Here is a 22,642-nt window from a genome sequence, read left to right as displayed (position 1 = left end):
TTTTGGACTCATATCATTTATATACAGTTGCAAGAAAAAGTATGTGAACCCCTTGGGATTACATGCAGATTTGCATGAATTGGGCATAAAATGTGCTCTGAATGTCATCTAAGTCACAACAATAGAAGAACACAGTCTGCTGAACATAATACTACACAAACATTAGATGTTGCCATGGTTTAATTGCACATAACATGTAAACATTCACAGTGCAGGGAGGAAAAAGTATGTGAGGCCCTAGCTTAATGACTTCCCCCAGAAGCTAATTGGAGCCAGGAGTGAGCCAACCTTGACTCCAATCAGTGTGATGATATTGGATGTGTTGCTGACAGCTGTCCTGCCCTTAAAAAACACACACCTGTTTTGGGTTTACCGGTTTCAAGAAGCACTGTCTGATGTGAACCATGCCTCGCAGAAAAGAGCTCTCAGAAGACCTATGATCAAGAATTGTTGACTTGCATGAAGCTGGAAAGGGTTACAAAAGTATCTCCAAAAGCCTTGATGTTCATGTGTCCACGGTAAGACAGACTGTCTACAAATGGAGAAAGTTTAGCACTGTTGCTACTCTCCCTAGGCGTGGTCGTCCTGTAAAAATGACTGCAAGAGCACAGCGCAGAATGCTGCATGAGGTAAAGAAGAATCCCAGAGTGTCAGCTAAAGACCTACAGAAATCTCTGGCACATGCTAACATTTTTGTTGACACATCTACAATAAGGAAAACATTAAACAAGAATGGAGTACATGGGAGGACACCACGGAGGAAGCCATTGCTGTCCAAAAAGAATATTGAAGCACGTTTGAAGTTTGCAAAAGAGCACCTGGATGTTCCACAGCACTACTGGCAGAATATACTGTGGACAGATGAAACCAAGATTGAGTGGTTTGGGAAGAACACACAACACTATGTGTGGAGAAAAAAAGGCGCAGCACACCAACATCAAAACCTCATCCCCACTGTAAAACATGGCGGAGGGAGCATCATGGTTTGGGGCTGCTTTGCTGCCTCGGGGCCTGGACGGATTGTTGCCATTGATGGGAAAATGAATTCCAGAGTTTATCAAGACATTTTGCAGGAAAACGTACGACCATCTGTCCGCCAACTGAAGCTCCGCAGAGGATGGGTGATGCAACAGGACAATGACCCAAAGCATACAAGTCATTCAACAAAACAATGGCTGCAACAGCACAGAATACGCCTTCTGGAGTGGCCCAGTCAGAGTCCTGACCTCAACCCGATTGAAATGCTGTGGCATGACCTTAAGAGAGCGATTCACACCAGACATCCCAAGAATATTGCTACACTGAAACAGTTTTGTGAAGAGGAGTGGTCCAAAATTACTCCAGATCGTTGTACAGGTCTGATCTGCAACTACAGGAAACGTTTGGTTGAGGTTATTGCTGCCAAAGGAGGGTCAACCGGTTATTAAGTTCAAAGGTTCACATACTTTTTCCTCCCTGCACTGTGAATGTTTACATGTTATGTGCAATTAAACCATGGCAACATCTAATGTTTGTGTAGTATTATGTTCAGCAGACTGTGTTCTTCTATTGTTGTGACTTAGATGACGTTCAGAGCACATTTTATGCCCAATTCATGCAAAACTCCACGTAATCCCAAGGGGGTCACATACTTTTTCTTGCAACTGTATGTAGTCGATCAACAAAGGTCAACTGTTGGCATGTTTTGTTTAATAAAAGCAAACTAATGATCTCTGATTACTGAGATTTGTGTAGAAATCCTATTTCCAAGCTGCAGAACTTGAGTAGAATGTTGAGTTGTATTTTAATACAATACCTTTATTCAGCTATCCATAATTGTGTAGTCAGTCCACATAAGGTCCACTTCACGTGGGGAATCCTCTGCCTTACATTGAGAGAATCCTCCCATCAACACCCTGTTGCTATGACAAGGTCTACAAAAACCATGCCTAAATGCGCTCTATACCTTACCACTTGGCCTTATTAATAAAATGTAAAAGCTTCAAGACATCAGAACAGAAGATACTGAAGAAAATAAAGCAGAATTTTTTAAACACAGCTAAATTTCCATCCAGTACTTCCACTGCAGAAAAGCACCATCTTTAAGTGGCTCATATGGAGGCTCATATCGGGCTACATAGCAAACTATATTAATGTCAAATATTTCAGTTTCTGTGGTGGTGTGGATGCTATCCTCAGTCTAGATTTAGATTGTGGAGACCTTCACAAGATAAAGGATGGGTTTCCTAACTTCAAATTGATATTTTCCCACGTTTGGGTTTCTGTATATCTACAACTTTCCTATTGTCAGGGAATTCTGGTAAAACGCAAGGGAATTCCAGAACGGCGACTGGTGCATAGATATGTGCACATCACTGCTCATAGAAATGAGCACAGGCACATCGCTAATAAGAATGAGCATAGGCTCATGCATGTGCACAAGAAGGCGCACACGTGTGCATGCACGCAGGAACGCGCCCACAGTTTCTGGCATCAGATGGGCTATTTAAAGGATGCTGTTGCCCACTGTCAATGCTGATTGGTCTTCAGCTGTTCCCTGTGTCCTGCGTTCTTCCAGTGTGCTCCCTTGTTACTGACCCGACCTGCTCCTGACCTGATTTCGGATTCTGATCTTGACTTGTCACCTGTTCCTGACCTGGCTTCTTCCGGATTTCGGCTCTGCTTATGATTTGATACCTCGCTGCCCATCTGTTGAGGACCCCGGCTTATCCTGACGTCACGCCGCTGCTGCCTATGGTCGGAGCTATTTATATATCTCAGATTTTATATTGCAACATCATTTACTACTGCACTTTACTTCATGGATCACCATGGACATTACTGTATATAGATTCTGCCCGTGATACACTTTACTGTTTGGAATTTGCTTTTTGAGCTGTTTAGCTGATATTTTCATGCTTTTACTTGATGCACTTTACTGTTTCACTCAGATCATTACACTCATTATGCACTTTACCATATTGTTTGATTTTTAGATTTCGCATTTACTAATTTTTTTGTGCACTTTTATGTGTTGCACTTGACCATTCCGCAATAATTTGTATTTTTTTTTTTTTTTTTTTTTTTTTTAAGCGTTGCACTTTCTTACATTACTAGTGTAGGGAATTGTTACCTTCACCTTGTGTGCTAGCTGCTCCCCAGATATCGCTAGCGCTCACCTTTATATTAGATTCTGGGACTACTAAGCATGGCTACTGTTCCTGACCTGATGGTTCACCAGTCTCCTTGAGACCGCATCATCTGCTGGCACTCATGTTCCTGCTGTTCCTCAGCACCCTCTATTCCACTCTCAGTGGGGTCTGGGCTGGAGATGCAAGAGAGGTCAACCTCGTCATTTCAGTCTCTTCTCAGGTACGTGACACCTGTGGAACTGTACCTTCTGTTCTGTATGTCTAAAAATGCTTAATAAAAAAGACTGAAACAAAGGTGTGGCTGCTTAAAAAACATACCTGTATATTATAATCAGAATCAGGCTTATTCTATAATGTAGGGCCAACTACAATGACTAATCAAGCAGAAGCAATCTGAGCACTTGAGACTACACTATTAGTTTAATATACTCAGATTGGTTAAGAGAGAACTCTGACTGGTGTAATGGGTTGTTGAATTGTGTACCACTTTGTTAATTTTTAATACTCTATTAAAGTGAACTTGTCAATCATTATATACTTTTAAAAGTAGAAAGTCTGGAGTTTAAATGGTGCCCTTTTTTGGCCAACGTAAGAGGTATAGCCAATGCTTTTCTGGCTGTACTCCTATGGATCACAGGAGTGCAGTTAGTTCTGCACTCCTATGACCTGCTGAAGTTGTCGGCTGACGTCACAGAGCAGGTCCAAGCACTAAAAAGATCCCCACCGTATGGTCGGGAACCACCACGAAGCCTGTACCGGTGCTAGAAATGCAGAGCAGAGAACCAGGGACTGACAGTCATGGCTCTCTGCTCACAGTGATGTGGGAGAACTGAGCTATCACTTTGTTTGATTGCTTAGTTCTCAGTGCAGTGGATACTGTATTCATCTAGGTGAGTATAACAGGGTTTTTTTTTTTTTCAAAAGCCCATACTTCTCTTTTAAGGATGCAAGATTTTGGGACCCCTGACGAAGAAACAATGGTTTTCCAAAGCTTGGATCTTTGGGAAATTCAGTTAGCCAATAGAGGGTACCACTTAAAGTGGTTTTAAAGGCTCAAGGTTTTTTACCTTCATGCATTCTATGCATGAAAATTAATAAACCTTCTCTGTGCAGCATCCTCCCCAGCCCCCCTAATACTTACCTAAGCCCCCCTCCCGATCCAGCTATGTGCACTGGAGTCTCTGCTATCCTGGGACTCCCTCTGCTCATTTGCTGAGATAGATGCGGGAGCCATTGGCTCCCACTGCTGTCAATCACAGGCAGTGAGCCAATGAGATAGGAGAGGGGGTGAGTCACAGCTTCATATGTGAATAGATACAAGGACCAGCGAGTGCCCCCATAGCAATCTGCTTGCTGTGGGGGCACCCGACAGGAGGCAGGGGTCAGGAGCGTCGGTGGGAGATCCGAGAAGAGGAGGATCCGGGCTACTCTGTGCAAATCTCACTGCACACAGCAAGTAAGTATAGACATGTTTGTTATTAAAATAAAAAGCCTATAGAATAATTTTAAACACCTAACTTTCCACATTAATCTATGGCTAACACTATTCAAGGTTCTACTAGACTTTTTAAAGCAAAAGTCCATTCTAAGTATACCAAACATGATGCCTATCTTTACCTATATAAACCATTCTGATTTACTTTTACTTTATTACTGCCTTGTGGGTGATCAGGAAGGAATTTATTTTTCCCCCGCTGGAGCATATTGGACCGTGCTTTATAGGGTTTTTTGCCTTCTTCTGGATCAACTGTGGGTACAGAATGCGTATATAGGGTTTTCTATTCATTTTCTAAATGTGTATTCTATTTATTTATTTTTTCTGTTGCTTGAACTAAATGGACTTGAGTGGCTAGTAAAGACACTTTAATTGACAGTATAGAATGGCAGTTGGTTGAGATTAGCCAGGAAATCAAGGAATGCCAGGTGGCAGTAACAAGGTAAAATGAAATTGGCAGGTGGCAGAGGAGGCCTTTCTAGTGTATGAATAATAGTATTAGTAGACACCTCATGGTGTCTGCTTTTCAGCAGGACTTTTAAAAATCTAAAATGGATAAGTTCACTATAAATAAGACCACCCAATATACTTCAAGTAGCAGTGATGAAACTGAACCTCTCCTTATGCTGCTTCACAGTTTGGGTTTCAGCTGAAGCTAACAAGATCCCACCTATGATGCCTACGAACTGTTATACAATGCTCTGAAGTCATTTAGATATTTTTAAGTAATGTGGATGGCTTTCCGCCAAACCTTGCAAGCTCTACAAATGATGCTGTTATCACTTCATTTACTTCAAATATATTTACTGCCTGGAAAGTGGATACAAACCCTGCGATTTCTCGCTCTTCTGCAATGCTGATCACAGTTCCATCTGGTGACAAGTCCAGGGCAGGGTGTGCAGTATCCCGTAGTAAGTGAAATCTAGTGCCTGCAAAGAATAAAGACTTTAGTATTCTGGACTGAATGTTCTTCACACTTTTCTTATTTTACCAAGAATGGAAGCAGTGGAAATTAGTATCTAAGATATAGAAACTGAGCATGGCAATCATCTTCAAACGACTCAGTCCTCACCTATATGATCATAATATTGCAGGACTATCCACAGAGCCATAAAAGCAGAAAATGTACAAGGTTATGTACATTCCATGACAAAATATGGAAAAGCAAACCTCTAAGTTGAGAGATCTGAGATCCCGCACTGTCATAATAGAGGCACTAGGAGTAAGAATGCTCCATGAGGCACCTATTAAGGTGGAAAGCCCTTTCTAGTGGCATCCCATTATAGAAGGCTTGTCCAGTATGTATGGATATGAAGAAACAGAAGAGATGTAAAGAAAGAGAAATGGGAAGAAGGGAGAAGGACGGAAGAAAAAAAAAACTTGCTTGGGAAAGGAGGTAGGGAATTAGGGAGGAGCGGATGGGGAAAAATGGGTGGGAGGGAAAATGGAGGGGACAAGAAATGGAGCCCAAAACCATCCCCAGCATGACCTCCCCCTTAATAGTGCTGCCCCTCCCCCTCCCCAGGCTCATACACACATGTGGTACAGTGACACTTGCCAGCCACCCGGCAATGACAGGACTGGCATCTGTTCTGGAACCCCTGTTCCGTGACTTGCTTTGAAGGCTGAGTCCAGCTGCCCCCCCATGCTACACCACTTAAGCTGACAAGAGCCCAGGCGCCAGGCTGTAGTATCTAATCTCCATGGCGACCTAGTATCTGGGATTTGACGAGTCCTGGTCTACATAGCACCTCCCGTGGTTGTAAAATATGCAGAGAATGACCTAACTAGGAATATTCTATCCAGGTTGTTGTTGGGTTATGTGACGGGAGTGACTTTTGGGGGTGGGGGGACCCCTGTATCATCTCCTAATGCTCCTTTTATGTGTAAGCCACCCTGTGCCTGTTAGGGGTACAGGGTGGAATGTTCATTGTTCACGGCCAGGTGCTGCATCCCATTGTTCTATTGTGTCTTGCTGGCCAGCAAACTATTATGGGATGTATGTGTTCCTGTATTGTGTACTGTCATGTGGTTATCCCTTTGTTCTATTGGGTGTCTTGGTTTGGTGGGGGGGGGTGTTACCAGCAGCCCTTCTCCCTGATGGGATGGCCTGCTGATGTGTTTCCTGTTCCTGGTTGCATTTCCCCGCCTTGTTTATATATCTTGTGTTTGTGTTAAAATAAAGCAGTTCTACTTCCTGTCTTAAGAAGCCTGGTGCTGTCTATTTCCTGTATGGTCAGCGGTGGTGTCCATGGATAATGTTCGGACAGGGAAGCGGGAGTCTAATGGAAATACCCTAGCGCAATCGGGGTCCGGTTCCATTACAGGTTATGACACTGTGGCACTAGGCTTGATAACGGCCTCAGAGACCCTTTCATCAAAGTGTGAGAGAGAAACAGGCAAGGAACTTTAGTCCAAGGAAGAAAACGAGAGGTACGTAATGTCAGGGCACACATTTTCTTATCATCATATACAAAATACATTAAGCCAGCATTTTGAAAATCCTTAAAAAAGGATAGAGATAAACAAGGTAGAGCATGAATAGCAAAACAAGGAACGATTTGTCAAGAATTTACAGGTCCCCTTTTTTCCACATTGGCCTTTTTTTCTTTGCCATGATCTACCTGCAGTTAAAGCATAAATGCTGTTTAATTCATTTTTAATACTCAAAGCAAACTCTCCATCCGTCCATGTATCCATGCCTAATTTTCCTGAGAAATCACTTTGAAAAATACCCCCCTAGCATTTCTGGCTGTGGCCATGTTGAGTAAGGACAGATGATTTATGTAGCATTGACTTCCTGGAATCTATCTGTCCTTAGTTCAGGCATACAAGCAGGGGGGTGTGCTTAGCTGAAAAAACCCTCCTCCCCTCGAGAAGACTCCTGGGATGTATGAAACCAGGAAGGAACCAAAGAAATATAAAAACAATTGCTACCTATATAATTTCTAATGCTAGCAGCATAAGGATTACAAATAGTCAATGTTGATTGGGAGATTGAAGTTCTACTTTAAGGAGCTTCATGGATTTAATATTGTTCTGAAGAATTGTGGTGCCACCACTTGCCAAGCATCTGATTACCATTATGGCTTTGGAGGTACAGTTGCAAGAAAAAGTATGTGAACCCCTTGGGATTACGTGGAGTTTTGCATGAATTGGGCATAAAATGTGCTCTGAATGTCATCTAAGTCACAACAATAGAAGAACACAGTCTGCTGAACATAATACTACACAAAAATTAGATGTTGCCATGGTTTAATTGCACATAACATGTAAACATTCACAGTGCAGGGAGGAAAAAGTATGTGAAGCCCTAGCTTAATGACTTCTCCCAGAGCTAATTGGAGCCAGGAGTGAGCCAACCTTGACTGCAATCAGTTTGATGATATTGGATGTGTTGCTGACAGCTGTCCTGCCCTTAAAAAACACACACCTGTTTTGGGTTTACTGGTTTCAAGAAGCACTGTCTGATGTGAACCATGCCTTGCAGAAAAGAGCTCTCAGAAGACCTACGATCAAGAATTGTTGACTTGCATGAAGCTGGAAAGGGTTACAAAAGTATCTCCAAAAGCCTTGATGTTCATGTGTCCACGGTAAGACAGACTGTCTACAAATGGAGAAAGTTTAGCAGTGTTGCTACTTTCCCTAGGCGTGGTCGTCCTGTAAAAATGACTGCAAGAGCACAGTGCAGAATGCTGCATGAGGTAAAGAAGAATCCCAGAGTGTCAGCTAAAGACCTACAGAAATCTCTGGCACATGCTAACATTTTTGTTGACACATCTACAATAAGGAAAACATTAAACAAGAATGGAGTACATGGGAGGACACCACGGAGGAAGCCATTGCTGTCCAAAAAGAATATTGCAGCACGTTTGAAGTTTGCAAAAGAGCACCTGGATGTTCCACAGCACTACTGGCAAAATATACTGTGGACAGATGAAACCAAGATTGAGTTGTTTGGGAAGAACACACAACACTATGTGTGGAGAAAAAAAGGCACACCACACCAACATCAAACCTCATCCCCACTGTAAAACATGGCGGAGGGAGCATCATGGTTTGGGGCTGCTTTGCTGCCTCAGGGCCTGGACGGATTGTTGTCATTGATGGGAAAATGAATTCCAGAGTTTATCAAGACATTTTGCAGGAAAACGTACGACCATCTGTCCGCCAACTGAAGCTCCGCAGAGGATGGGTGATGCAACAGGACAATGACCCAAAGCATACAAGTAATTCAACAAAACAATGGCTGCAACAGCAGAGAATACGCCTTCTGGAGTGGCCCAGTCAGAGTCCTGACCTCAACCCGATTGAAATGCTGTGGCATTACCTTAAGAGAGTGATTCACACCAGACATCCCAAGAATATTGCTACACTGAAACAGTTTTGTGAAGAGGAGTGGTCCAAAATGACTCCAGATCATTGTGCCGGTCTGATCTGCAACTACAGGAAACGTTTGGTTGAGGTTATTGCTGCCAAAGGAGGGTCAACCAGTTATTAAGTCCAAAGGTTCACATACTTTTTCCTCCCTGCACTGTGAATGTTTACATGTTATGTGCAATTAAACCATGGCAACATCTAATGTTTGTGTAGTATTATGTTCAGCAGACTGTGTTCTTCTATTGTTGTGACTTAGATGACGTTCAGAGCACATTTTATGCCCAATTCATGCAAAACTCCACGTAATCCCAAAGGGTTCACATACTTTTTCTTGCAACTGTATATGTGTGGGAAAGACTTTGTGATTTCCTGCTCTTCTTGATTTAGAATTACAAGCCACTCCCAGGCAAATTAGGGGCAACTTAATTTCCTTACTTTCCATTTGGGACTGTTCTCATCTTTATTTTGGCCTTATGGTACAAGGGGCATATGGCATAAGGTATATATGGATGGGATATGATCATATGAGAAGTTTAGTAACATGTAGAGGTGGCTTAGGGGATCCTCTTTTCAGCTTCTGTTTTTAATAACTGGCCAATTTATATGTGTTTGCTTTATGTGATTTTGATTTTTTTTTTTGGTAATAAATAAATAATATATGTTTTGACTAGTATATGGGGTATGTGTACGTAGCTGTCTACTGGGGGTCCTTTTTTTATCACTTTTCATAATATGTAATTTAGTAGTAGATGAGTAGAGCATTAGCCAGATTTTTATTTTTGAATTTTGACTTACTTTCCATTTACAATACCAGATATTGTTGATAATTGCACACGTCATGACATACTCCCTCTTTCCCGTGCAACAGTGTTACATTCTAGCCAATGGCTGCTCAGGCCTCAATCATACGATTGTGAAGGCATGTGGGCATACCCTATGTTCCTCCATATCTGGAATTATTTTGATTTTTAGAGCGTATTGGTACAGATCAGAGTGGAGTGAGGGTAGTGCTAAATGTAAGTATAGGAATCAGAGGCAAGAATGTTTTACTTTTGGTTAAAAAATCCAATAAATCTCTCCAGTGATCCTTCTTGATTTCTGAAATCTCAGATCAATCTTCCCAACCAAAAATTGGCCCAATAAGCTTGTCAATAATTTGCCCTCGCAAAAGGCAATGTTATTTCATTCCACCAGAGGGAACACTGTAGTCAAAGTCAAGGTCAAGGTATACACTTTGGCTGGACTATAATTATGGCTGGTAGTTCACTACAGTTTAATCACAATACCGGCAATAAATAAATGAGAAGTGTATTGCATAAATGTTGCATTATCTCCGTAACACATGTGGGCATGTACACACATCCTGATTCTGTGTGTATCTTTATCTCAAGTGACAAGCACTATTTTTCATATGTTCTGTGAATATTTTTTAAAGTTTGTGAACACACAAAAGCTTGTAATGCCTTTTACTGTACACTAATGGGTATTGAAACCATTAGGTACACAACATGGGAGATTTTTGGCAAAACATTGTCATTTTGCAAAAAGTGGTTTAAGCCACTTGGGAGAGTAAAATTCAGGTGGTTTCCGGTGGTTTTTAAGGGTGCAATGAACATTAAATGGCTCCTGGGGGTTAGGAAAGCTTCTTTCAACTATCCTGGACTAACTCTTGTGCAAAAAACAACTTTTAGCTGTATCATGTTCATCTATGTTTTTTTCACAATATGACAAAAACAGCTAAAGAAATAGTAACAAAAAAAAAAAAAATATATATATATATATATATATATATATATATATATATATATAAAATAACAGTACATAACTTATGATCCACTGCATAACATAAAGTAAAACTAGAACATTTTGAATTTCAAAAAAAAAATTCACTTATAAAGCTCAGCAAGTAAAGTTGAGAATTTCTGCTTTGGTGAAATTTCACTGAAAGCAGTTTACTGGGACTGACTAAAAGCATATAACAGCTGAGAAGTCATTGTTCCAGGGACCCGAGTGTAGCTGAAGTACTTACCTTTGGTGGATATGAGAGCTGCCTCACTCTGCTCGCTGGATCCAAATGTATTGGCAGCTTTTACGTAGAAGAAATAGTTCTCTCGTGGTTGCAGTGAAACTCTCAACTGCTGATCCTTAATAGCAGATACAGACCTAAAAAGTATGACCAAACCAGAAAGTGGCATGTTTACTAGAGAGAACATCTGTGCAGGCCCCTAACTCATCATGACTTAGAAAAACTTAAAAAAAAACTTATCAGGAAACATACTGTTACAGTTGTGTTCAAATAATAGCAGTGTGTTGAAAAAAGTGAATAAAGCTCAAAATCCTTCTAATCGCTTATATTTCCATACACAGATCTATTCCAAATCAAAACATGAAGAAAAATATATCAAATTTGTGTTGTTCCTCTAAACAAATTGAAGAAAAGTGAATATTGGACTGTTCAAAAAAATAGCAGTGTTTGTATTCTTCTTTACAAACTCAAACATTCACTATATAAACTGAAAAATGTTTGACGATTTTGCTTTCCTTTGAATCACTTAATATTTAGATGTATAAGCACTGTTTCTGAGAACTGCTGTACATCTGTGTTGCATGGAGTCAACCAACTTCTGGCACCTGTGAACAGGTATTCCAGCCCAGGATGATTGGACTACATTCCACAGTTCTTCTCTATTCTTGGTTTTGCCTCAGAAACCTCATTTTTGATGTCACCCCACAAGTTTTCTATTGGATTAAGATCCGGGGATTGGGCTGGCCACACCATAACGTCAATCTTGTTGGTCTGGAACCAAGATGTTGCACGTTTACTGGTGTGTTTGGGGTCGTTGTCTTGTTGGAACACCCATTTCAAGGGGATTTCCTCTTCAGCATAAGGCAGCATGACCTCTTCAAGTATTATAATGTATTCAAACTGATCCATGATCCCTGGTATGCGATAAATAGGCCCAATACCATAGTGTGAGAAACATCCCCATATCATGATGCTTGCACAACCATGCTTCACTGTCTTCACAGTGTACTGTGGCTTGAATTCAGTATTTGGGGGTCATCTGACAAACTGTCTCCGCCCACTAGACCCAAAAAGAACAATCTTACTTTCATCAGTCCACAAAATGTTGCACCATTTCTCTTTAGGCCAGTCAATGTGCTCTTTGGCAAATTGTAACCTCTTCAGCACGTCTTTTTTTCAACAGTGGGACTTTGCGGGGGCTTCTTGCAGATAGCTTGGCTTCACATAGGCGTCTTCTAATTGTAACAGTACTCACAGGGAACTTTACACCTTCTTTGATCTTCCTGGAGCTGATTGTTGGCTGAGTCCTTGTCATTTTGGCTATTCTTCTATCCATTCGAATGGTAGTTTTTCGCTTTCTTCCACGTCTTTCAGGTTTTGGTTGCCATTTTAAAGTATTTGCGATCATTTTAGCTGAGCAGCCTATCATTTTCTGCATTTCTTTATATGTTTTCCCCTCTCCAATCAACTTTTTAATCAAGGTACGCTGTTCTTCTGAACAATGTCTGGAACGACCCATTTTCTTCAGAATTTCAGAGAGAAATGCACTGTAACCAGCATGTACAACATTTGCTGCCTTCCTTCCTTAAATAAGGGCAATACTTGCCACCTGTTTTTCAAAGAATGAATGACCTCACTAATAGAACTCCACACTGCTATTATTTTGAACATGCCCCTTTCAATTAGTGATTCAATTACACAGAATCAGCAGCATGCATGTCATGACTGTTGGGTCTGTTGGATTTCTAGCTCTCTGCCTCCTTTTTCCTGAATGCTCAGTCAAGCTGTATAAATTCTGCACTTTGAATGGATGTAGAGAAGAGAAAATTGCACATAAACAGGTACAACTTATACAGAGATTAAACAAATTCTCCTACATATCACCTGCAACCAGTCACTATACTGGGTATATAGTAGGTAAGGGTTTACAACCACTTTAAAGTATAACTTTTACTTTTGTAGTTATTCTTTACTTTAGCACCATCCACCCCCACCCAGCACTGCAACACTCATACGGACTTACGCTACTGGGTGCATACTATCTGAAACCACAATTGTTCATCTGTACATGTGTACATACTTAACAAACACCCTATGTATTCACATACAGCCGCATCCTATAATTGTTATTTTATGATATGCTCTAGGCAGCAGCTCTGGTATCCAGGGGATGGGGGCAGGGATACACCCAAATATTATACCATATGGCCAAGGATACCCAAGTCTATGAGGCCTTATACTCACCCTTACATGTCTTGACAGATCAACCCTATGGAACATGAGAAGTCACACAGCCACCACTGTGCACTCTCCTAGTTGGTCCCTTAATACCGCTACCTGCTTTTGCAGCAGCTGTGCAGCTTCCTGGTGGGTAGCACATTGGGGATCTTACAACAGTGTAGACAGGTGAAGGAACAACTCCCCCTCTCTGTTGGGGTACCTCAAGGCTCTGTCCTCGGGACCCTTCTCTTCTCCATCTACACCTCCTCCCTTGGCCAACTCATACACTCTCACGGCTTCAACTACCACCTCTATGCCGACGACACACAAATCTATCTCTCAACCCCCCACCTCACCCCCTTGGTCTCCGCCCGAATCACACACCTACTGAGCGACATATCAGACTGGATGTCGCTCCACTTCCTTAAACTGAACCTCTCCAAAACCGAGTTTCTTGTCTTCCCCCCAGCCCGACACCACCCCCCATTGACTTCTCCGTCACATCCAACAACGCCACCATCAAACCCGCCCCGCAGGCCAGAGTACTTGGTGTCATTCTGGACTCCAACCTATCCTTCCAGCCCCAAGTCCAATCTTTAACAAACTCGTGCAGACTCCACCTCCGCAACATCGCCAAAATACGCACGTTCCTAATTCCAGAAACCACTAAACAGCTCATCCACTCCCTCATCATATCAAGACTCGACTACTGCAACTCCCTCCTCACTGGCCTGCCTCGCCGCTGGCTATCCCCGCTTCAGTCGATCCTGAATACGGCTGCCAGACTCATTCATCTTTCCAACCACTCCATCTCCGCCACCCCCCCTTTGCCAATCCCTCCACTGGCTTCCGATTGGGCAACGGATCAAATTCAAAATCCTAACACTGACGTACAAAGCTGTCCACCATACTGCCCCGAACTACATCACCGACCTAATATCCAAGTACCGCCCAGCACGCACACTCCGCTCCTCACAAGACCTCCTTCTCTCTAGTTCCCTGGTCTCCTCCTCCCATGCCCGCCTCCAGGACTTCTCCAGGGTGTCACCCATCTTCTGGAACTCCCTGCCCCAACCCATCAGATTATCACCTACTCTCCTCTCCTTTAGGCGCACCCTGAAAACCCATCTCTTCAGGGAAGCCTACCCCACCCCCTGCTAACCTGCCGACCTCCTTCACTCTTCCTACCACTCTATCCCCCACAGTTATCTCCTCCTGTACCACTATCCCCTCCCTCCTAGATTGTAAGCTCGAAAGAGCAGGGCCCTCGATCCCCTCATGTTTTGCATTGTATTGGTATTGTTCTGTCACATGTTCTGTCCCCCTTTGTAATGTACAGCGCTGAGCGAACCATTGGCGCTTTATAAATACTGTATAATAATATGACTTTGGGGTGATGTTGCTGGGGAAGGGAGTAAATTAGAGGAAACATAAGTAAAGTTAACCTTTAGACCTTACATTTTGGATCATGCTATATAAACTTCGAATATCCAAAGACATGCCCATCAGAAAAAGAAATAGCCAGCTTTTTTGATTGATTTTTGCTGACTTCTATTTTCTCCAAGATAGGGCCAATGCCGAAGCTGTTTGGCTGCTCTCTCTCCTCACTAAGAAGGTTGATTGGTTTTATTATTGGATATTTATTTATTACTGGATATTTGAAGCCTATGACCAGGCTTCAAGACGAGCAGAAAATCTTACCTGAGCCCCTCTCCCTCTGAGGAGTACTGCTTGCACCACTCCAAAGTGAAGGTGTCTGTGTATTCTGGATGAGCGGGGCTCCATCTGATTACGGCAGTGTTCCAGCACACTGTGCACTCCTCCGCTTTAAGCACCGGGATGGAAGGAGCTGTCAAACAAAAGAAGAGCTGTTCAGAAACTTGGTCTATGATTCCTGCACAAAAACTCAATTTACATCCATATAAAAATCAGTGGACAACTAAACCAAAACTAGCTATTCCCATAAATAACTACATGATATTCCAAAAATCTGCAAAAGAAAGTCGTGCCCATGCATGGCTTTCCGGATTTGCCTTTGTTATAAGCGCACACATTATGGCAATAGTTGAAACAGAAGCTAAAAGCTGTTCAATAGGCTGGTTTCATATATGTGCTACCATGCAGCCAACCAGCAGTTTGCATGTCCTAGGTTGGCAATGCTGCTCCTGCAGAGGAGCAGGCTCTGTTAGTATTGTCACCCTAGGAAAGGAGGTAATTTACCTTAACGGAAAAAACACTGACCCTTCACACAATAGAGGGTAAGCTACCAGGCATTTTTTTGGTGTTTTATGCACACTGATACTCTGCTAAATACACAGAAAAGCAGTATATATCGGTGTTGTGAATTCTTCCAATAAATACATACATAAATCATTCCAGAGTTGAGCAATAGGAAACTCACCTTGCTACAGTGTTTACGGTGTCACTGGGACAGGAAGTGAGGAGAAATCTCTCCAACAGCAACAAAAATCCAGCAGAAGATCTAACTTTTCTTCCCATTTCCAAAGCCCAAAATGGAAATATAGGAGCTGTGTTTTTATTCTGGACATGCTGAGCTCTTGTTCTGATCACCTGCAAATCTGTCTTATATAGTAACATAGTTAGTGTAGCAGCATCCTGGATAGCTAGGGGGAGCTAGCTAAGGTTTTTTCTAGCTAGGTAGGCTTAGTAGCAGCCTGGGCTGAGCCAGGAGGGGTTATTTCAGGTCAGGGCTGAGAGGCTCAGCAGGTCAATTCCCTGATACCTCCCACTGCTCTAGAATCTTGGAGAATATTCTAGAAGCAGTGTACAGAGGTGAGGAGGGGCTGGCCTGCACACTTAGGGGACCCTGGCCAATTCTCAACCAAGATGCTTGGTATGGGGTCAGGACAGCCCTTAAGAGTGACCGAGCCTGCTCAGCATTGGGAGAGTTTGGCTGGAAGATGGAGTGAGAAGGCTTAGGTACAGGAGCCTGGGAGGGGGGCCAGTTGGGAAAGGGCCTACCTCCAGGCAGTGGTGCTGCAGAGGAGGAAAGCTCAGACCTCATTGGCCCCCAGAGTGAGAACCACCTGTGCAGCAGGGAAGGAGCTAGCCCAGCAGAAGGCCAGAAAGCAGCTACTAACCCAACAGCTTATAGGACCAGGGCTGAATGAGTAATCCTACATCCCCTGGACAGTTTAGGGAAAAGGAAACACACTGGTAGAGAACTTGATTAGCTCCTTACCCAGGACTATTTATCTTAACGAGGCAGGTACTGGATGCCCTTGCCCATTCCTTCAGACAGCTGGATAGAGGGGGATTCTCTGGGGTCAGGGGGGGGTACACCAGGAGAGGTTGGAGTGCTCTCCAAGAAGAGAAGTTATCTTTGTAAAGACTTGTGCATAGTTCCAGTAAGCGGTCTTCAGTTGCAGTTCCCTTGGGCATCCCATACACCCCTTACCCCATCCAGGTTTAATACCCCTTAATAAAACAGAAAAAAAAACAAGCTCAAGGACTGTTTACTGTCTCCTGGATGCAAGTCTGTGAGGAATGCATGTTCCCTGGCTGTGCAGGACTATAGAGGGACCCAAATCTCTAGCGGCTCCTAAGGGGGTAATGCTACATTAGTATGGTTGAAAAAGAGAAAACTGAAGAATCTATCCACAGAGAAAAAACATACACACACAAATACAACACCTTCATGTATACAATTCTATACCTGCAGTTGACCCAGGAAGGCAAAAAACCCCAATAAACAGGATTCAATTTGCTCCAGTGGGATAGAAAAACCTTTCTGATTTCCCAATAGGCAATCAGATATTCCCTAGCTCAACCTACCTATAATATCAGTATCCAGTTAAATCTTGGCACTATAGTCTTGTGTCCAGTTCCTATTGTCTTCTCCCCTCCCCGTCATCTCTGCTTTTGTCCCACATGCTGCATTCAACATGGCCTACCTATAGCCTGTGTCCATGAGGGAACTAATAATTGTGACACTATCCTTAGAGGACTCTATGATTTTAGAACAAAGAGAAAGAGAGCTCTACTTCTCCACCAATACAGTTCATGGATTATCGGTTCAACAGCTGGGGTCTTGTCCAAACAAGGCTGCAAAGCTGAAACGCATTAGTGTCTTGTAACTATTAGATGCTGCTGATTTTTAACCACTAAATTTGAAGAAGATTGTAAGCGGACCACAAAATTTTTTTGTTGCTTTGACTATATGATATTATCACAATGGCAATGTTTGCTGGGTATCATTAGTACTTGAGTCTGTTGCCCAGAGTTTCTCTTTACTACATCAACAATCAACTAAACAGTTACAGAAACAAGAGTATAAAAGTAACATCATGTGTTATGCTATAGACACCGTCACCAAAGGCCCCGAATCACTCCAAGGAATAGGATAACACAAAAGCTTTTGAAAATGAGGAAAGACCCCGGGACAGATAATGTTGCAGCTTGAAGTTTGAAATTTATCTTGCTGTAAATGCTCAGTGGAATTTGTGTCTGCTGGCCAAATAGAGGTGTTAAGCTTTCAACTCCCCATTGCAGTATCTGATAAACAAAAGTATCAGATGTTTGCCAACAATCAGGGAGACTTTTGTTTTTTCATAGTCCTGACAAAAGTTCCTGTTAGACATTATGTATTCCATGAAATAGAATAAAAAATAATAGAGCCTGTCTGCTTTATTATCAAACCTCCAATTGTGTTGTCATTTTGAATGGCAAGCCAAACACACTCAAAGGTTTGTGCTTTGCTGAACACCACAGAGCACAGAGGCACTATCTGTGTGTTGTGCTTTGTTAGAAAAAATGGTCCTTGTCCACTTTCAGGTGCATTATGCTACATTGGCAGCCTATGCAAAACGAATGGACCACCTTAGGAAAAATCATGATTACACACAGCATACCACATTAACATGCACGTAGGTCACTGCAGTGGTGAGAAAGGGTTCTTAAAAGGGATACAACCACTTTAGTATTAACAAAAAAAAGAAAAAAAATAGTGATCTTCAAATAGAAAACTATATTTATTTCAATCTAGATTTGGTTGTGAAGGAGTTGTACAGTTTTTTAGGGGAAACTATAATGTTTTGGGTCACTTGTAGCTAAAGTTAAAAAAAAAATTTAATTTTTGTTTACTATTTCTGTAAATTATTCATTATATAAAAATGTAATAATGGGTATACACATGACACTGGTGTCAGATGCATTGTGAGTATTCCTAATAGAAAGCACAGCATGGATACCTACAGAGCAGAAAGTTGAAGAGGAATCACTCTTCTGACTCAGTTAACTGTGTGTTAATTGTAAGCTTTAGCTGTCCAGCTCTTTACTTCTTGCTAACCGCATAACGGATATTTTTGATGGCAAGAAAAGTGGGCTTTAACATCGAGGCACTGCACATATGTGTTCATGGTGGCCTAAAGAGAGCACGCTAACTGCATGCTGCTAGCACACTGTTCAAGCTGTCACTGACAGCTCTCAGTCATGGCTTCTGATTGGGAACCAGCGGAATGGGCTCATGAATATGTGACCACTGTAAGAGCCCATTACAATGGCCACAAGATAGAGAAGCCTCTTCCCCTCCCAGGCATTAAAGACTGCTTAAAGGGCTACCAGGAGGCATGAAGGTATTTTTTTTAAACATGTAAAAGGTGCATCTATACATTTAGCCTCACTAGACTGTTTCAGTTATATGACGGCTTTGCTTTAAAACTGGATTTGCCCAAACTGCACTTTTTGCTCTGCTCCACCTTATTACAAATTATGCCATTCTGATTAGCAGAGTCAGCTTAGTGATATCTACTAAGTCTCTGATATCTAGAGTATATGTATTCATACTTTCAGGCTACTTATTGTATGATGATCAGTGAACAGCCCACTTATGATCTTCAGAGATAGGTTCAATGTCTGAAGAGCAAAGGTCCTCTATTTTGGAGGAAATGGCTAGTGTGTTGCAAAACACCTCCAGATACTTGCCCAACTGGTTTACTCTCCAGTGCTGAATGTCCTAAATGTCGCCCTGATACTGATGATTTTATTCATATGGTATATCGTTGCCCCAACAATATTGGGAAGAGGTTGTGCAGGAGATATCGAGTTTGTTTCTCACCAATTTTCACAATTTTCATTTTGGTTTGTTTTGCATGTATTTGTTCATTGAAGAATTTCTTTTCGTCATATTCATTATGTTGAAGTGATTTATTTTTGGGATTAATTTTGTTATATTTTGTTATATTCAGCATTTGTTTTGTATATTTGTTGGTCCAGGTAGATTCTTAAAATGTAGCATTTTTTTTCAGAAGATCGCTATATATTTTGGATGGATAAGATATTCATAGATCAAAACTATTTGGAAGGATTCATTATTTTTGGACACAATGGAATAAATAATGCGGAATTCAGTAGCCCCACATTCAAACCTAATAATTGCGTTAGACTATGGAACTGAACTGACTGACTGTGACCATTACAAATGAAATTTAAATCACAAATTTACTACACTGCTCAAAAAAATTAAAGGAACGCTTTTTAATCAGAGTATAGCATCAAATTAAACTCCTGGGATATTGATCTGGTCAGTTAAGTAGCAGAGAGGGTTGTTAATCAGATTAATCTGCTTTGGTGTTAATGAAATTAACAAGTGCACTAGATGGGCAACTAGATGGGCAACAATGAGATGATCCCCAAAACAGGAATGGTTTTATAGGTGGAGGCCACTGACATTTTTTTCCCTACTCATCTTTTCTGACTGTTTTTCACTAGTTTTGCATTTGGCTAGGGTCAGTGTCGCTACTTGTAGCATGAGGTGATACCTGGACTCTATAGAGGTTGCACAGGCAGTCCAAGTCCTCCAGGATGACACATCAATATCAATCCCAGCACAGTCTCAAGAGCATAGAGGAGATTCCAGGAGACAGGCAGTTACTCTATGAGAGATGGACATGGCCGTAGAAGGTCCTTAACCCATCAGCAGGACTGGTATCTGCTCCTTTGTGCAAGGAGGAACAGGATGAGTACTGCCAGAGACTTAGAAAATGACCTCCAGCAGGCCACTGGTGTGAATGTCTCTGACCAAACAATCAGAAATAGACTTCATGAGGGTGGCCTGAGGTCCCTACGTCCTCTAATGGGCCCTGTGCTCATGCCCAGCACCATAGAGCTCAAATGGCATTTGCCATTGAACACCAGAATTGTCAGGTCCGCCACTGGCGCCCTGTACTTTTCACAGATGAGAGCAGGTTCACCCTGAGCACATGTAACAGACATGAAAGGTTCTGGAGAAGCCATGGAGAATGTTATGGTGCCTGTAACATCGTTCAGCATGACTGTTTTGGTGGTGGGTCAGTGATGGTCTGGGGAGGCATATCCATGGAGGGATGCACAGACCTTTACAGGGTAGACAATGGCACCCTGACTGCCATTAGGGCCATTAGGTATTGGGATGAAATCCTTGGACCCATTGTCAGACCCTATGCTGGTGCAGTGGGTCCTGGGTTCCTCCTGGTGCATGATAATACCCGTCCTCATGTGGCAAGAGTATGCAGGCAGTTCCTGGAAGATGAAGGAATTGATACCACTGATTAGCCCCCACGCTCGCTTGACCTAAATCCAATAGAACCCCTCTGGGATATGTTTTGGTCCATCCGAAGATGCCAGGCTGCACCTCAGACTGTCCAGGAGCTCAGTGATGTCCTGGTCCAGATCTGGGAGGAATTACCCCAAGACACCATCGGTCGTCCGTCTCATTAGGAGCATGCCCCGAATGTTGTCATGCATGCCTACAAGCATGTGGGGGCCATGCAAACTACTGAGTAGCATTTTGAGTTGCTGCAATACAACTTCAACAAAATGGACTAGCCTGTTGCATCATTTTTTCACTTTGATTTTTGGGGTGTCTTTGAATTCAGTTCTCTGTAGGTTGATAATTTTCATTTCCATCAAGCGATTGGGCATCCTTGCGTTCCTAACACATTACCCAGTCCATATCAGTATAGATATCCAGCATGAGATTTTTCCCAATTGAGATCTGATGTGTTTTCAAAGTGTTCCTTTAATGTTTTTGAGCAGTGTATATCTGAAAAACTGAACTAATTCAAAAATGTAATTCATTTCCCTATGGGCCTGAACTACTATCAAATCATGTGATGTCATCCAAATGAGACAAACACATTCATTCATTGAATTGTAACTTTTTTCAGATTTGTTTATATTCGATATGATGCCCATTCCGAGATTTACATTTATACGAATCTCCGCAAATCACATTTTCTGATGAAAATTGAATTGTGATGAAATGGAAACATGTCTAGCGCTGAGAAAACTGTTGTTGTATAAATCCTGTATAATAATGGTATATTTTAATCACTACATGTTTCCTTAAGAATGAAAAAGGTCAATGCAGTGTTGTGGTGTGAATAGGACACATTGGAAATTAATGTTAGATAGTTACATAGTTAGTCTGGCTGAAAAAAGACAAAAATCCATCCATTTCAACCATTAAAAAAAAAAGAAAAAGTAATAATCCTATACTCACAATTGATCCAGGGGAAGGCAAAAAAACCCAGCAAAGCATGTCCAATTTGCTCCTGCAGGGAAAAAAAATCCTTCTTGATCCCTCAAGAGGCAATTGGATATTCCCTGGATCAACTTTTCCTATAAATGTTAGTATCCAGTTATATTCTGTGTATCTAAGAAAGAATTCAGGCCTTTTTTAAAGCAATCCACTGGGCTGGCAAGAACCAACTCTATTCTACATTTTCACAGCTCTCACTGTGAAGAAACCTTTCCGTGTTTAGAGATTAAATATCTTTTCCAGACGTAGAGAGCGCCCCCTTGTCCTCTGTGATGACCTCAGGGTGAATAGCTCTACACCGAGTTCACTATATGAACCACTGATGTATTTATACATGTTGATCATATTCCCCCCTAATCTCTTCTCAAGAGAGAATAAATTCAGTTCCTCTAATCTTTCCTCATAGCTGAGCTCCTCCATGCCTCTTATCAGTTTGGTTGCCCTTCTCTGTACTTTCTCCAGTTCCCCAATGTTCTTGTTGTGAATTGGTGCCCAAAACTGAACTGCATATTCCAGATGAGTTATTACTAATGATTTGTACAGGGGTAATATGATATCTCTCTCTCTCTCTGGAGTCTATACCTCTTTTAATACAAGAGAGGATTTTGCTCGCTTTAGAACCCACAGCTTGGCATTGCATGCCATTATTAAGCTTGTGATCTACCAGAACCCCCAGATCCTTCTCCACCATTGATTCCCCCAGTTGTACCCCCCCTAGTATGTATGATGCATGCATATTCTTAGCTCCCTAGTGCAGAACCTTACATTTATCAACATTAGACCTCATTTGCCACATAGTTGCCCAGTTACACTGTGCATTGAGGTCAGCTTGTAAGTTGAAGACATCCTGT

The 22,642-nt window shown here is 42.0% G+C and overlaps 1 protein-coding gene across 2 annotated transcripts in view; it reads right to left on the bottom strand.

The window, feature by feature from the left end:
• The window catches only part of CMYA5 (cardiomyopathy associated 5), a 110,015-nt gene that overhangs the window by 6,633 nt on the left and 80,740 nt on the right, over positions 1–22,642 (bottom strand). For both annotated transcript variants that reach the window (XM_089658373.1, XM_089658372.1), the window contains exons 10-12: positions 14,954–15,101; positions 11,036–11,169; positions 5,456–5,555 (exon numbers count right to left, since the gene is read on the bottom strand). In XM_089658373.1, coding sequence (XP_089514499.1) covers positions 5,456–5,555; positions 11,036–11,169; positions 14,954–15,101 — 382 coding nt within the window. The remainder of the gene's footprint in view (positions 1–5,455; positions 5,556–11,035; positions 11,170–14,953; positions 15,102–22,642) is intronic.

Source organism: Staurois parvus, unplaced genomic scaffold, assembly GCF_062004578.1.
Source record: "Staurois parvus isolate SC_StPar_1 unplaced genomic scaffold, SC_StPar_1.0 ptg001065l, whole genome shotgun sequence".
Classification (NCBI taxonomy): domain Eukaryota; kingdom Metazoa; phylum Chordata; class Amphibia; order Anura; family Ranidae; genus Staurois; species Staurois parvus.
The sequence above is the reverse complement of the archived record's forward strand: the minus strand, read 5'-3'. Positions and strand labels throughout refer to the sequence as shown.